Source organism: Ranitomeya imitator, chromosome 5 (genome assembly GCF_032444005.1).
Source record: "Ranitomeya imitator isolate aRanImi1 chromosome 5, aRanImi1.pri, whole genome shotgun sequence".
Lineage (NCBI taxonomy): Eukaryota > Metazoa > Chordata > Amphibia > Anura > Dendrobatidae > Ranitomeya > Ranitomeya imitator.
The window spans coordinates 568,226,280-568,243,952 of NC_091286.1; the positions used below are offsets into that span (position 1 = coordinate 568,226,280).

Genomic DNA, 17,673 nt, shown 5'->3' on the forward strand with positions numbered 1-17,673 from the left:
TACAGAGCTCCAAATTTATTTTTCTGTCTTCAACTGGTTTTGCAACTCTTTAGTGTAAAAAGTTGCATGTTTCACAAAATTTGGCAAACAATGCGCTGAAATAACAGGCATCTATCTATCTATCTTTTTATCTCATACTCTCCAGTTTCATATATTATATATATGTATATATAATTCAAAAAATTGAAGGTAGCACATCATTTTAGAAAAAAAAATTGAAAAAATATGTATATCTTAGTTTTAAAAAATCTGAACTTTGATAACAACAAAAATTGTATGTGTTGCTATTTTCAGAGACCCGTAACTTGTTTTAATCGTCCATTGAATCTGGGTGAGGCCTCGTTTTTTTATGTGCAGAGCTGACATTTTTATTGATACCATGTTGGGGTACATGATGTTTTGGTTGCTCTTTGTTTTAATTTTTGAGGAACTGCAGCAACCAAAGAAACAATAATGTGTTTCAATTTTTGTTACTTTTCAGAGTTTAACATATGGTTTGGACAATTTTACATTTTGTTAGATGGGACTTTTTATATATAAATCAATTTCAAATATGTTATGTTTTTTTTAATATTTGTATTTTTATTATTTTTGAACAGCTCACCCCAAACCATCTCGATTGGGTTCAGGTCTGGTGACTGTGGAGGCCAGGTCATCTGGCATAGTACCCCATCACTCTCCTTCTTTGCTGGTGTCACTGTTGGGGATTTATTCAAAATTGAAGGCATACTGAACCAGCATGGCTACCACAGCATCTTGCAGCGGCATGCTATTCCATCCAGTTTGCGTTTAGTTGGACCGTCATTTATTTTTCAACAGGACAATGACCCCAAACACACCTCCAGGCTGTGTAAGGGCTATTTGACCAAGAAGGAGAGTGATGGGGTGCTATGCCAGATGACCTGGCCTCCACAGTCACCAGACCTGAACCCAATCGAGATGGTTTGGGGTGAGCTGGACCGCAGAGTGAAGGCAAAAGGGCCAACAAGAGCTAAGCATCTCTGGGAACTCCTTCAAGATTGTTGGAAGACCATTCCCGGTGATTACCTCTTGTAGCTCATCAAGAGAATGCCAAGAGTGTGCAAAGCAGTCATCAAAGCAAAAGGTGGCTACTTTGAAGAACCTAGAATATAAGACATAATTTCAGTTGTTTCACACTTTTTTGTTAAGTATATAATTCCACATGTGTTAATTCATAGTTTTGATGCCTTCAGTGTTAATGTACAATTTTCATAGTCATGAAAATACAGAAAAATCTTTAAATGAGAAGGTGTGTCCAGCCTTCTGGGCTGATTAAATAGCTCATTTTCACTACAAACGGTGTGCTGCCTCCAATTTTTCTGGATTTTTATAATCGAGGTTTGGTATTTGCCTGGGTGGCTCTGCACCCGGACTCTTTCTTTGTGCTGCTCTAATTTTCTTCTTCCTATAATTTTTACAATATATTTTTTTCCTTACTTGTGATAGATTTTTAGTTCACTTAGGACACATTAAGATTGAGTTCAGCCAAAAAAAAATTAATTGGTTCCCTGCATTGCATTGCAGAGAGTCTAATGAACGATGCACGATTTTGATGCTGCTGTCAGTGATTTAGAGCGACATTTAAATGGTTAAATAGCAGTGATTAATGATGGCTCTGGTCGCTTCAATCAGAGGTAGATGCAACACAGTCAGTATCTGCCCGGTATCAAGCAGGATCAGCTCCTGAGCCCGCTCTTTACTCCCTGCATGCAACATGTGATAAAACTGTATGTTAAGGGGCTAAAGGAAAACTGCCCCTACCCTCATTCCTCAAAGTGCAACAATCACTTGAGAGATCTCTTTACATAGTACCCAAGGATGTTCAACTTCTCTCCAGTCAATGTGTTATTTTAGCAAAAATATCAAAAATTAAGCTTCATGCCTGCTCAGGTAGTATACTAATTAGTTCTATTAGTTCTACTGAGTCAAGAGGGTGGTAAAGCAATTTTTTTTAATTGGAGGAGACTGATGGACTGTCAGATATTGCTTTCCAACCATGCTTCCATAGAATTAAAAAAAAAAAATTTCTGTGACCATTGTCGGTTTTTCTGTCATTAAATGAGGGGTACCAACAATTTTGACCACGTGTGTACCTCTGTATTAGAAAGTATGACAAACCAATGCCCAGAAGAAAATAAAGATATAGTGGAGAGCATGTTAAGGTTAGATTATATATGCACAATATGTTAAGATATCATCCCTCATTGCAGATGAAGAAGAGATCACATTTCCCCCAACATACCGCTATGAGCGAGGAGCAAGAGAACGTTATTGCTACACGAAGCAGAAAGCTACAGGAGTAAGTAATCGGCACATAGGGGTTATATTCATGAAGTATATTGGTAAATTGTAAATTGACCATGAAATGACAATTTTACAGATACCGTAGAACAGATACAGTGACTGCAAGTAAATGACATGACACACAATAACTATGCTTTATTGCTAGAATAGTGTTCTTTAACTGTACATATTAAACATTCTCAGGTTATTCTACTGTGACCACCACAAATTATGAGTATAAAGGTGGAAAGCAAAATGTGACACACTGTATTCCTGTAGTTCTACACCCGATCACTGCTATACCTGACACAAGGCGCAGATACGAGTCATGATGTGACTGTCGTGCTCGGACACGGGTACGACACAGCATATAAGTACAACAGTGTGGAAAAAAGGAGAGGAAGGCCCTAACAGTCGGGGCAGGGGATGGGACACCTCCTGACACCAACCTGTGCCTGTGCCTAAGCTTCCCTAACACCCTATGTGGGTCCTTCCCTCTGACGCCGTCACGTGCCTAGTCCCTGACTGTCACCTCTACTAACCCTGGTTAGTGCATTTACCAGCAAGGACGCTAGCCTTACCAGTGCAAATGATATTACACAGGGAAAGAGACAAATAAGGGACAGACTAAAAGGATACTACTCATCTCAAAATCTGCTGCTCAGCTCCACAGCAGGAAAGAAAATGGCACCAGGATAACAGAACTCCAACAGCAGCAATACTACAGTCACAGGAGAGCTCCACACACCTAGCGGGTCTGCATAGAAGAAACTCTATAACTGACGATCAGCTGATAGGTCATATGACTATTTAAAGGGAGGTGGGAGCGGTTACTAACCAACATCAGCTGACCAGCCTAAAAGAAATTGCCAGCTAGAGACTGACATTAACTCTTACTGGACCAAAGGGGAAAAAAAGCAACAAATAACTTCCAGGTGACCCAGAGCTGCCACAAATTCCTTAAGAATTTGTGAGAGTGACTGTGCAAAATGCTAAAAGTGACTCCTCTGGCAGTGGCTTATCTCGCCTGAAAACAAAAGAATTGAGCATGTTGAATTCCAACATGCCTTATCCTTCTTTATCTAACATCTGCCTTTGGGGGAACATAAGGACACCCTCATACACCCATATATTTATCTAACATACAGTGGAGAAAAAGTATTTAGTCAGCCACCAATTGTGCAATTTCTCCCACTTAAAAAGATGAGAGAGGCCTGTAATTGAAATCATAGGTAGACTGATAGGGCGTTGATCCAGGGAACTAGTCTGATTGCCGTATGTGGAGTCGGGAAGGAATTTTTTCCCCAATGTGGAGCTTACTCTTTGCCACATGGGTTTTTTTTGCCTTCCTCTGGATCAATATGTTAGGGCATGTTAGGTTAGGCTATGGGTTGAACTAGATGGACTTAAAGTCTTCCTTCAACCTTAATAACTATGTTACTATGTTACAACTATGAGAGTTAAAATGAGAAAACAAATCCATAAATTCAACTTGTCTGATTTGGCAAGATTTATTTTGCAAAATATGGTGGAAAATAAGTATTTGGTCACCTAAAAACATGCAGGATTTTTGGCTCTCACAGACCTGTAACTTCTTCTTTAAGAGGCTCCTCTGTCCTCCACTCATTACCTGTAGTAATGGCACCTGTTTGAACTTGTTATCAGTGTAAAAGACACCTGTCTACAACCTCAAACAGTCACACTTCAAACTCCACTATGGTGAAGACTAGGGTTGAGCGACTTTTCTTTTTATAGGATCGGGTCGGGTTTCACGAAACCCGACTTTTTCAAAAGTCGGGTCGAGTGAAATCGGCCGATCCTATAGAAAAGTCGGGTCGGGGTCGGCCGAAACACGAAACCCAATGCAGTGCATTGGGTTTCTAATGGTTCCCAGGGTCTGAAGGAGAGGAAACTCTCCTTCAGGCCCTGGGATCCATATATAAGTGTAAAATAAAGAATCAAAATAAAAAATATTGATATACTTACCCTCGGACGCGCCCTGGTTCTCACCGGCAGCCTTCCTTCCTAAGAATGAGCGCCTGAAGGACCTTCGATAATGTCGCGGCTTGTGATTGGTCGCGTGAGCGGTCACATGGGCGTCACGCGACCAATCACAAGCCGGCACGTCATCTAAGGTCCTTCAGGCGCTGATTCTTAGGAAGGAGGGCTGCGGGTTAGAACCAGGGCGTGTCCGAGGGTGAGTATATACCTATTAGGAATATACTCACCCTCGGACGCGCTCTCGGACGCTTCCTTCCTAAGAATTAGCGCCTGAAGGACTTTAGATGACATTGCGGCTTGTGATTGGTCGCGTGACCGCCCATGTGACCGCTCACGCGACCAATCACAAGCCGCAACATCATCGAAGGCCCTTCAGGCGCTCATTCTTAGGAAGGAAGGCTGCCGGTGAGAACCAGGTTGCGTCCGAGGGTGAGTATATCAATATTTTTTATTTTTATTCTTTATTTTACACTTAAATATGAATTCCGATACCGATTACCGATATCTTAAACATATCAGAACTCGGTATCTGAATTCCGATTCCAGATCAGAAGATCGCCGACCTCATGGCCGACCCCACACAGGGGTCGGGTCTGGTTTCATGAAACCCGACTTTGCCAAAAGTCGGCGACTTCTGAATCTGGCCGACCCGTTTCACTCAACCCTAGTGAAGACCAAAGAGCTGTCGAAGGACTCCAGAAACAAAATTGTAGCCCTGCACCAGGCTGGGAAGACTGAATCTGCAATAGGCAAGCAGGTTGCTGTGATGAAATCAACTGTGGGAGCAATAATAAGAAAATGGAAGACATACAAGACCACTGAAAATCTCCCTCGATCTGGGGCTCCACGCAAGATCTCACCCCGTGTGGTCAAAATTATCACAAGAACGGTGAGCAGAAATCCCAGAACCACACAGGGGGACCTAGTGAATGATCTGCAGAGTTGGGACCACCGTAACAAAGGCTACCATCAGTAACACACTACGTCGCCAGGGACTCAGATCCTGCAGTGACAATCACATCTATCTATAGAAAACCTTTGGAGGGAGTTGAAAGTCCGTGTTACCCAGGAACAGGCCCAAACATCACTGCTCTAGAGGAGATCTGCATGGAGGAATGGGCCAACATACCACCAACAGTGTGTGCCAACCTTGTGAAGACTTACAGAAAACATTTGACCAATGTCATTGCCAACAAAGGATATATAACAAAATATTGAGATGAACTTTTGTTAATGACCAAATACTTATTTTCCACCATAAATCTTGCAAAATCAGACAAGTTGATTTTCTGGATTTGTTTTCACATTTTGACTCTCATAGTTGTGGTCTACCTATGATGTCAATTACAGGCCTCTCTCATCTTTTTAAGTGGGAGAACTTGCACAATTGGTGGCTGACTAAATACTTTTAAAGTTGTCTAAAAAGGTTGTTTAGCAATTGCTTAATACATCCCTTGTACACGTGTATCATTTAAATAATAATAAAAACGCCTAAGGCTACTTTCACACTTCCATTTTCTGGGGTCCGTCGTGGTGCAGTAAAATGACGTATCGACGGACGTCATGAAAATAGGTAAAAACATGTGCGACGGATCCAGTGTAATGACGGATCCGTCGTACAGAAATTCCGGGAATTAAATGTCTGGGGACAGAGAGAGAGAGTGAAAGTGGCCTAAGTTGCTCATTATTGGGACATTGTAACAGCTTTAGTGCTCCAGGGTGTTTATGCTTTTCAGTGTCCGTATTTTACCTTTCTAGGCTTCAGTCTGGTTCCTGCAATGTGCGACAGAGGGTTAAAATATTTGGGCTTGATGTATAGTACTGTGAAAAAGTTTTATACAGGCATAGAAAACAATGCAGCAGAGTAAGAATGTTTTATAAGATAGAAGTGTTAATAGTTTACATCAGTTAACAAAATGACTGAACAAAGGAAAAATCTAAAAAAATCACAATTTTGCTTTTGCAAATCCTTCTGTCTCTTCATGTAATCACAGAAAGACTCAATGATGCTAAGATCAAAGCTCTGTGGGGCGGTATCATCACTTCCCAGGCTCCTTGTTCTTTATACTGAGTTTAACCCCTTGCTACAAATGGACCTAATTGTATAATTGTACACACTGTAGATGCCGGCTATGTTACATAGCTGACATCTGTTTCTATCAGCAGGGCAGGAACTGAGCTCCAATCTTTGCTGTTAACTATTTAGATGCTGCTGTCAGTCCATTAACCCAGCGCGCTTTGGCTCCAATGAGTCCACCTCGACGTGATGGATTGGTTTGGTTTTTCACATCAATATTTTCTTCTTTTTAATTTAGATAAAATACAATTTACCTTCTTGGTGTGACAGGGTGCTATGGAAATCCTACCCTCAGATGCATGTCGTATGCCAATCATACGGTAAGTACTTATATTTTACTTGAATTTTGCAAGGTACATGCAGAGTCATGGTCAAAAGTGTTGGCACCCTTTAAATTGTTCCAGAAAATTAAGTATTTCTTCCAGAAAATTATTGCAATTACACATGTTTATTTCTTTTGTGTGTACTGGAGCAGAACAAACAAAAGAGAAAAAAAGGCAATTTGGATATCATTTCACACAAAATCCTCAAAATTGGCCGGACAAAATAGTTTTCCAAAATTGTGGGTAAACAACTTTGTTTCAACCATGTGATGCTCGCTCAAAGTCACATATTGCAAGTAGCATGTGTGGGCAATATGAAATTCACACCTGAAAGGGGAAAAGTTGACTCCATCTTTGCATTGTGTGTCTGTGTGTGCCCCACTAAGCATGGAGAACAGAAAATCAGAGAAGAGAACTGTCTGAGGGCACCAAAACTTTTGGCCATGATTGTATGACAATTGTATGTACAGAAAAGTACATTGCATTTGATTTCATAGGAATATTGGCGGCATCCATTCATATACAATAGGGCCGGGTGAATCCGTCTGATGCATCGGTGTAGTATTATACACTGCTCAAAAAAATAAAGGGAACACTTAACCCCTTCATGACCTTGGGATTTTCTGTTTTTCTGAGGTTTGTTTTTTGCTCCCCTTCTTCCCAGAGCCATAACTTTTTTATTTTTCTGTAAATATGGCCACGTGAGGGCTTATTTTTTTGCGAAACAAGTTGTACTTTTGAACGACATCATTGGTTTTAGCATGTTGTGTACTAGAAAACGGGAAAAAAATTCCAAGTGCGGTGAAATTGCAAAAAAGTGCAATCCCACACTGGTTTTTTGATTGGCTTTTTTACTAGGTTCACTAAATGCTAAAACTGACCAGCCCTTATAATTCTCCAGGTTATTACGAGTTCATAGACACCAAACATGTCTAGGTTCTCTTTTATCTAAGTGGTGAAAAAAAATTCCAAACTTTGCTAAAAAAAAAAAAATTGCCATTTTCCGATACCCGTAGCGTCTCCATTTTTCATGATCTGGGGTCGGGTGAGGGCTAATTTTTTGCGTGCTGAGCTGGCGTTTTTAATGATAGCATTTTGGTGCAGATACATTCTTTTGATCGCCCGTTATTGCATTTTAATGCAATGTCACGGCAACCAAAAAAAGTAATTCTGGTGTTTCGAATTTTTTTCTCGCTACGCCGTTTAGCGATCAGGTTAATGCTTTTTTTTAGTGATAGATTGGGCGATTCTGAATGCGGCGATACCAAATATGTGTAGGTTTGATTTTTTTTTATTGATTTTATTTTGAATGGGGCGAAAGGGGGGTGATTTAAACTTTTATTTTTTTTTTTTTTTTCACATTTGTTTAACTTTTTTTTTAACTTTTGCCATGCTTCAATAGCCTCCATGGGAGGCTAGAAGCTGGCACAACTCGATCGCCTCTGCTACATAGCAGCGATCATCAGATCGCACAAGTGGCTCAGGTAGTGCAGCTCATCCAGGATGGCACATCAATGTGAGCTGTGGCAAGAAGGTTTTCTGTGTCTGTCAGAGTAGTGTCCAGAGGCTGGAGGCGTTACCAGGAGGCAGGCAGTACACCAGGAGACGTGGAGGGGGCCGTAGGAGGGCAACAACCCAGCAGCAGGACCGCTACCTCAGCCTTTGTGCAAGGAGGAACAGGAGTACTGCCAGAGCTCTGCAAAATTACCTCCAGCAGGCCATAAATGTGCATGTGTCTGCACAAAAGGTTAGAAACCGACTCCATGAGGATGGTCTGAGTGCCCGACGTCCACAGATAGGGGTTGTGCTCACAGCCCAACACCATGCAGGATGCTTAGCATTTGCCACAGAACACGAGGATTGGCAAATTCGCCACTGGCGCTCTGTGCTCTTCACAGATGAAAGCAGGTTCACACTGAGCACATGTGACAGACGTGACAGAGTCTGGAGACACCGTGGAGAGCGATCTGCTGCCTGCAACATCCTTCAGCATGACCGGTTTGGCAGTGGGTCAGTAATAGTGTGGGGTGATGTTTCTTTGGAGGGCCGCACAGTCCTCCATGTGCTCGGCAGAGGTAGCCTGACTGCCATTAAGTACTGAGAGGAGATCCTCAGACCCCTTTTGAGACCATATGCTGGTGCGGTTGGTCCTGGGTTCTCCTAATGCAGGACAATGCCAGACCTCATGTGGCTGGAGTGTATCAGCAGTTCCTGCAAGATGAAGGCATTGAAGCTGTGGACTGGCCCACCCGTTCCCCAGATTTGAATCCGATTGAACACATCTGGGACATCATGTCTCGCACCATCCACCAACATCACGTTGTATCAGACTGTCCAGGAGTTGGCGGATGCTTTAGTCCAGGTCTGGGGGGAGATCCCTCAGGAGACCATCCGCTGCTTCATCAGGAGCATACCCAGGTGTTGTAGGGTGATCATACAGGCACGTGGAGGCCACACACACTACTGAGCATCATTTCCTTGTCTTGAGGCATTTCCACTGAAGTTGGATCAGCCTCTAACTTCATTTTCCACTTTGATTTTGAGCATCATTCCAACTTCAGACCTCAATAGGATCTTAGTTGTGATTTACGTTGATAATTTTTAGCTTTTATTGTTCTCAACACATTCCACTATATAATGAATAAAGATTTACAACCGGAATATTGCATTCAGTGATATCAAGGATGTGGGATTTTAGTGTTCCCTTTATTTTTTTGAGCAGTGTACAACTGTTTCTTCCACTATGTCAGCATGTAGGGATTGATGATTTTTTAATTTTTTTTTTAAACCATGCACAGATTAGAAGAAGTCAAAAAGAAACAGATTAGAAGAAGTCAATAAAAAGTGTTTTGGAGCACATGAAAAATTTTACGTGGTCACAAATCAATGACAGAGTATTACAAGAATGGCATTTCTTCTATTTTGTTTTTTTATGTTATATAGAGCCTTGGTACAGGATACTTCCATCATAAAGGGGTTTTCCAGCCTTAAGAAAAATCTGTTCAGTCGCTCTATGCAACTGCTCATTGCCATATTGTGACATTGTCATAATTCACCTCTATTAGCAAAGCTGAGGGTGAGGTCACATGACCACAAGTGTGTGATTTGCATAGTTATGGTCATGTATGGATTAGATTGTTGATTGTCATCCCCTCCTCACAATGTATTGAAAGAAGCTCAAGAAAATCTAGTTGGCACATAACCATAACTATACAAGTACTGTACTTTGCACACTGCCACTATTCAGCAATCTGCAGCCACATAGTGACAGCACAAATTTGTCTAGAGCCCTGAAAGCTCCTTTAACTTATTCCGATCTTATAGGCTCATGTCACACTACCATATTTTTGGTCTTCGTGTTGTCCGTGGAAAAAACTGACACCACTCGGACCAATGTTATTCAGTAGGTCCTATGTTCAGATGATCATTTATTCACATGGACCAAATGTAAAAAAAAAATCACAGCATGAACTATTTTCTTCCGAGTATCAGATGACTCGCCTATTCCAGCCTACAGGTGCAGAAAAAAAAAACAGATCTTATATATCGCATCCAATTACCGTATACAGATACATTGCAATTCTTATGATAGGAAACTGTATTTGTTCCTGTAAATTTTAATAACTGCTGATGTATAAAAACAGATGTCATACAGATGACCATACTGGTGAAAACGCGTATGTTTTGTTCTGGTTCCAAAATTGGCCAATTTTTTTTTTTATACAATTGTGTGAACTTAGCCAAATAGTGACAGCCTAATGCTAGGACAGGCCATCATTTTGTTATTAGAGGAGGTTTGAGCTTTACACCTTCTACCAGTTTTGCTTTAGGGCTGTGGCTCCTTCTCTATTTGTTTCTTTTACATTAGTGCTTTCCAAAGCAAGTGAATAGGAAAACTTTGAATCAGTGCTAAATCAGCGCTGCAATCATTTGGGTCTCAATAAAACTTTCTGATAATCACAAATCAAAAAGTGATTTATTAGATAGAAATAACACTTAAAAGAGTGTCCGTCAGCCCAAACTGACATCATTTAGTGATCTCACTGCTGCCTACATATTGCAGAAACTGAAGTTTAATCAGATATGTTAATTAGGTTGCTCGGTGTACCCTTGGTGTGGCTAAGAGGCTCAGTGCACCATTCCGCCCCCTGATTTGCATGTCCCACCTCCCACACTGCTGATTGACAGTCCTGGCTTGTGTTGAGTGAGCCCTGTCTGTACAGAAAGTTCAGGCAATCCATCACTGTCACTAACCAGTGAGGAAGGTTGGGGCATAAAAAACTAGTAAGCGGAACGGTGCACTGAGCACCTTAATTAGCATATTTGATTGAAATTCAGTTTCTGTAGAACGGATCCAGGGATTAGAACGCCTAAGGAGTAATTTTTAGAGGGTCACGAAATGAGCAAATCAGTTTGCAGGGTCCTGGTCCAGAATCCCCAGAGACCTTCTTATTCGTAGTCCTGGTGCACCGTCATCATTGTGGTGTGACACATGCCTGTCGTTGTATTGGGCCTACTAATCAGAAGAGGTGCCAGGACTGCTAGCAGGTAGGAGGATGTTTGAAGAGCTCCTATCTGCGGGCTATGGACTATTTATATGGCCGTTACTCCAGGACCCTAGAAAATGATTTACTGAACTCTACCTACCAGGTTTTGGGCTTATTTCATACCGTAAGTTTGGGCTAACAGATTCCCTTTAAGTACTTTTAAGCTTGATTTATACAGCACATGATGCAGGTAGCTGAGCTGTTTTGTGTTTTGCATAACAGTAACTTCTCTCCATATGTTTCTGCCTGAAGGATGCACAGAAGATATAACCACCAGCGATCACTCACCTGTATTTGCTACTTTCCAAGTTGGCGTAACTTCCCAGTTTGTCTCAAAAAACAGTAAGGAAACTTTGGAAAAGTTATCAAATATGATTTATTGTGGTGTCAGGAGTCAGGACATGTCCGTGTTCTTTTTATTTTCTGTGGGAAATTATTTTCATTTGACTGTACTACTGCTGGAGACTAGTATGAAATACCGGGTTTTTGCTACCCCATCCTAGGTAGGGGCAGATACCCTGATTCCAGAGAAGTATCATAAGCTCTGCTCCTTGCTGCAACTTTTATAAAATCACTGTTTTATCTGCTGAAGATCTACCAGTCCTCTGAATGCTGAGTTATGTTCTAACCCCACCCACATCACTGATTGACAGTGAATTTGTGAGTGCATATTTGTATGATTGGTATTTTCATTTATCCCTGTTACTCTGGTTTGTGTATTCTTATACACTACAACTCTCCACTTCCGTGGGTGGTGGAAAGGACAGATTAGGGCTGATTTAGGAGCTCAGAAAGGCACGTGGCCCCAGCATCTTCACCATCAGAAGTAATCTGTGGAGTTGGAATAGCTAGGGCGACCCTAGCTTTAGAGATAGAGAAGGAGCCATTAACCCCGGGATGTTTGCAACAGTGCCGTGACATTAACTTACTGGAATGTAAGAAGGAAAGAAGGGAAAATCTTACCTGCTATATATAGTACAATGTGAGAAGGATTACAGTTTAATTGACAGCTGTGTTCTGGCACTACTATTCTGCTATAACTGTTTTCTGGGAAATTATTGCATATAATTACTAGCATAGCACCACAGATATGCATCCAGAATGGTGCTCACAATCTTCTTTCCATATTTTAGACATGCACATCAATTTTAGAAGTGTGGAAGGAAACCACAGAGAAAATCCACGCTGATGGTTAGATTCAAACCCAAGACCTCAGCAATACAAAGCAATTATGCCAATCACTAAGCCACTCTGCTACTCCAATTTTTACTGCTGCAAACACTCAAACCAGGAATATACTGCAATATAATGAACTGGCATTTTCCCACCCTTCAGAGTTCATCGCAGGTCAGGTTGTGAGGGTACGCAGCATCAGTGACTGCACCACTAGTCACTGATGCTGCGCCGGCAGCATCCCATTCAGTCACCAGTGGTTTACAGCTGGGGCAGTTGCATCTTAGCACCGTCCTGGTTGTAAACTGTATATCCCCCAGTCATGGATTACTGTGTGGGACACAGCGACCGACAGGTATGGGTATATTGTTTTTTATTTTATTTTTATTACAGGAGATCTGAGGTGTCGCATGGACTAGGAGTATAATAAAGATGGGAAACTGTGTATTGTTTTATTTAATTAAAATACTTTATTATGGCTGTGTCTTTATTTAACCTGTAACAACTATAGGATTAGTAATGGATAGGTGTGTTCTTGACTCCTCTCCATTACTAAGCCAGGCTTGATGTCACCTTACAATACAAAGGTGACATTAACTCCCAAACTATTACCCCACTTGCCACTGCTACAGGGCAAGTGGAAAGAGGGAGGCTTAGTGCCGGAATTGGTGCATCTTACAGATGCGCCTTTTCTGGGGCGGCTGAGTGCTGATGTTTTTAGCCTGGGGGGGCAATATCCGTTGTCCCTTCCTAGGCTATTAATATCAGCCCGCTGCTGTCTGCATAGCCTTTACCGGTTATTAATTATAGGGGACCCCACGTCATCTTTTGGGGGGTCCCCTATTTTAATAGCCAGTAAAGGCTAAGTATACAGCTGTGAGCTTATATTAATAGCCTGGGATGCTCCATGGGTATTACCCCCTTCCCAGGCTATAAATATCTGCCCCCAATAACTGGCTTTGAAAGTTGCACGGGAGCCCACGCCATTTTTTTCCATAAAATAATCTGTGATTTCAGTCGCACATATAAAATGGCCGAGAAAAAAAACGGTGATGTGAGCTGACCCATAGATTAGTACTGGTCCGAGAGCTGTGCGATTTTTTTTTTGCATAGCACTCGTCAGTATTCCTCGCTAATGTGACTCCGACCTTATAGCGATAATCTCTTGCTGAAAAAACTGTGATTTTATAAAAACTACATTAAGCAGCCCAGTAAGTGACACATCGCTGCAATCACGGTCTCTGCTTCTCCATTATGCTGCTCTCGCATTACATAGCAAAAACCTGGTAACGGATTCACTTTAATGAACATTGTTTGAAAAGCTTTCTAGCTTTGCATTTAGGGAACAAATGAACAATAAAAAATGTACAGGTAGGTATCTAGGTACACCTAGCCTTAAACCTGTTTGAATATGCGTCACTTCATATAAACTCTCTTCCTGGCTCAGGCAACAATAATAAAAATGGCATGTCTTCTTGGACACTGTAGTAGTAGCACTTCTTTTATACTGTCCATTCAGAGAAAGAAAGCAGGAAAAGGCAGCACTCACCAATCCATCACGAGAGGTAACTTTTATTGGATTACGTAAAAGACATCACGGCCGGGAGTACAGATGTATAAGGTGCGGCAAGCCTGACGACGGACGTTTCGCGCCCTCCTGGCGCTTCCACGGGTCAGTGAGTGAGCGTCCAGGGAGACAGAGGAAGTAGGTGCACGGAGGTAAAATCCCTCCCCCCACCATCAACCTGCCTCGCCCCACCTGGCGCTACACTCACATACAAAATACATTTAAAAACAACTTAAAAACAACAATAACTTATTACACACTAATCACCTTAATAAATAGCGTTCTGGACAATGAACAATATGTAAGGAAAATATTGCATATTAACAATTTAGCATCCACAAGTGTTTTTCTCCCTAATCTCCTTAGCCTAGGTCACACTTAGATTAACCATATAAAACAAGCGGGCTAATAACCTTTCAAAAAACCGCACCATCTGAACCACGATATCATAAGGGAAAACATGATGATCATCCTACATGCTCAAACCTACCAAGAAAGGGGTAACCAATGCCAACTTATGTTATAAAACAGGGGGAAATTGGAGGGCGTACTTTAAATTAGCCCACATCTAAATTGTATCCACCCATGCTCACAAAAAAATGGACATGTCTATCCGATCATTTAACCCTAAGGGGCCCATAGCCCGTGTGTCCATGATCCATCAAGCTTCCCTCCTTAGCAACATATTGTGCAAATTTCCTCCTCAACTGGGTAGGGTTACTTTTTCAATTCCAGCAAAACTCATAACGGAGGGGTCTCCTCTGTGGGTCTCATAAATATGATCAATTAGTCTTGGTACTACCTTCTTGGTTGATGGTGGGGGGAGGGATTTTACCTCCGTGCACCTACTTCCTCTGTCTCCCTGGACGCTCATTCACTGACCCGTGGAAGCGCCAGGAGGGCGCGAAACGGCCGTCGTCAGGCTTGCCGCACCTTATACATCTGTACTCCCGGCCGTGATGTCTTTTACGTAATCCAATAAAAGTTACCTCTCGTGATGGATCGGTGAGTGCTGCCTTTTCCTGCTTTCTTTCTCTAAATGGACTTGGATATGTATCGTGGCCAGAGCACCTAAGATCCGGCGGTCAAACTCCCATCGCAGGTGAGCAGGCGTGTGTTGTTTCCTTTGAGCGGTGGTGCTGTCAGCTGTTTTTCTTCCAGATTGACTTCTTTTATACTGTGTTAACAGTGTAGCATTTTACACAGTAGTGGTGTTTCACTCTCGCTTGCTTCACAGATCCGGGTGAATCTGATGTACAAGGATACATTGAGCTGCTGAACTGCAAGGCGACGCTCTACACCAAGAGTCACACCAAGTTCTACATAGAATTCCACTCGTACTGTCTAGAAAGTAAGTTCTTTATGTTTCCTATAATCCTATAATAAAGCCTCTTAGCATTTGGTTTCCAAACTATATCCATAGCAGCAATATACCAAATATACTAAAGTTCAGTTGTTACTACTCTCTCTTCTACTTCCATCAAAAAATTGTTCTAATTGCTGGGGCTACTGGGCGACAGCAGTTCTCTGACAAGTCATGGATCCCACCAGCAAATCACTAATGACAGGGCACATAATAACTGAGCACGGTGCAATGGGAATTTGGATTCATCTCAGGCAATGTTTTTCCATTGCTCAGTGATCCAATCTTTGTGCTTGGAGTCTTACTTTTGTTTCCCATAAAGCCCATTTACGCTGTCCGATAATCCGTCAATTTTAACATTAATGATTCATTGTTCATGATAATTGTGTAATGTGAATGGGCTAAGCGATTAAATGACGCGTCCAAAAACTTGTATTCATCGTCCATGGAATCGTTTAAAGGAGCGAAAAAATTCCTGTTCAACTTTTGAAGACCATATAATGTAAATGGAGATTGGTCTCTCGTTCAAAAATTAGAAGGACAAAAAGGAGGAGTAGAATTATCACTATTCAGCTATTTCATTCACCATTCTCATCCTGTATAAACACTTGTCTGACAACACTTGCTAGTCATGATTTACGATCACATCATTTGTTCAAACAACGATCTGCTTGTGTTAGCGAACCCTTACAATGCTACATGAACTGGTCACCTACTGGTATAGCTAACTGATGTTAAGTCAAGTTGCACCTTTGAATACAAATATCAAAGACTGACCATCACTTCCAAACAAAAACAAGTGTGTACAGTTTATATACAAAATAAGCATCAGTTATAGGTATCAAAAACGATTTAAATGGCGACTCAAATAGCAATCATATAACTCAGGAGAACTGTGAGTCCAAGAATGGCGAGAAAATAGATATTCTCATATTAATGTTATTGAAAATCTTAATTTTACATAGTACAAAAAACATTACCATATATATTAAAATCGTGTGAAACAATCCATAAATACATCAAATAACCCGAGATCAAGGACCAGGACACAACTGGATATATCAAGTGTCAATACGTATTATAAAATATGTAGCCAGTATACTGCTATTAAGTACATTAGACTGTTAGTAGGATATAGCGATTCAATTAAGTAATATATACTGCATCATAAGTGCCGGTAATATCGCTATACACCTATCTACAGAATGGTGTGCCAATGAGGACACACACACATAAGATAGAGATCAATTACCCATGAATGCGGCAGGTCCCGTCCAGATCCAGGTCAGCTACTCCAACGCGCGTTTCGCGTGTGTAAATCCCGCTTCCTCAGTCTAATGTACTTAATGGCAGTATCCTGGCTACATATTTTATAATACGTATTGACACTTGATATATCCAGTTGTGTTCTGGTCCTTGATCTCGGGTCATTTGATGTATTTATGGATTGTTTCACACGATTTTAATATATATGGTAATGTTTTTTGTACTATGTAAAATAAAAATTTTCAATAAAATTAATATGAGAATATCTATTTTCTGGCCATTCTTGGACTCACAGTTCTCCGAAGTGTGTACAGTTGCATACTAAGAGTAGGAAGATCCACATATAACAAACAAATAAAGCTGCACTCTGTAGCGCTATAACATGCAGACATGAAATATTTAAAATTGGAATTGCATTACTGCTCTTGAAAATAAGAAAAAAGAAAAGATACTTAGCACATAAATTGGCCAATTCATGTGTGCCCAACAGCCACAATAAGGTGATTCTCTTTGCTGGGAACCAAACTGAATGTGGATCCTCTCCTGGGCTGATAGCCCACATTTAAATGGGTAGTAAACAAAGGAAAAAAATGAGTTTGAAACCCAATAAAGTGAAAAAAGGAAATATTTTATTTGTTTGGTACAATGAAAATAAGGTAAGAGTGGAAACAAATGACCAAGGGACAAGCAAAGGGGACGCAATACACAAGGGACAGATTGAAACAATAATGATAATAATGTTGACAGCAGGACACAATATAGTATAAAAAGTGCTTTGTGCAATAAATAAATAATGTTCTGCTGATAAATCAGGAATTCCATAATATATTGAAGAGAAATGGACCCACATGATAAACAGATATAAGCAAATATAATATGTGGCAAAGATTGAGGAGTAGTAGGTAAAGTGCATGTGCAAGTGAATGTACTGTCACTTTAATTCAATTGTGACCGTATAGGCAGTGTCAAATAAAAGTGTGGCCATAAAGTGAGCAACGCTGCCAAAATAAATATAACATAGTATCGTACCTGTAACAAGATGAAAAATTAGA

At 41.0% G+C, this 17,673-nt stretch overlaps 1 protein-coding gene across 1 annotated transcript in view; it reads left to right on the plus strand.

Annotated features, from left to right (window-relative positions):
- The window catches only part of INPP5D (inositol polyphosphate-5-phosphatase D), a 259,560-nt gene that overhangs the window by 196,031 nt on the left and 45,856 nt on the right, over positions 1–17,673 (plus strand). The window contains exons 17-20 of the mRNA XM_069727768.1: positions 2,232–2,320; positions 6,621–6,702; positions 11,505–11,594; positions 15,230–15,343. Of these exons, the coding sequence (XP_069583869.1) occupies positions 2,232–2,320; positions 6,621–6,702; positions 11,505–11,594; positions 15,230–15,343 (375 nt within the window). The remainder of the gene's footprint in view (positions 1–2,231; positions 2,321–6,620; positions 6,703–11,504; positions 11,595–15,229; positions 15,344–17,673) is intronic.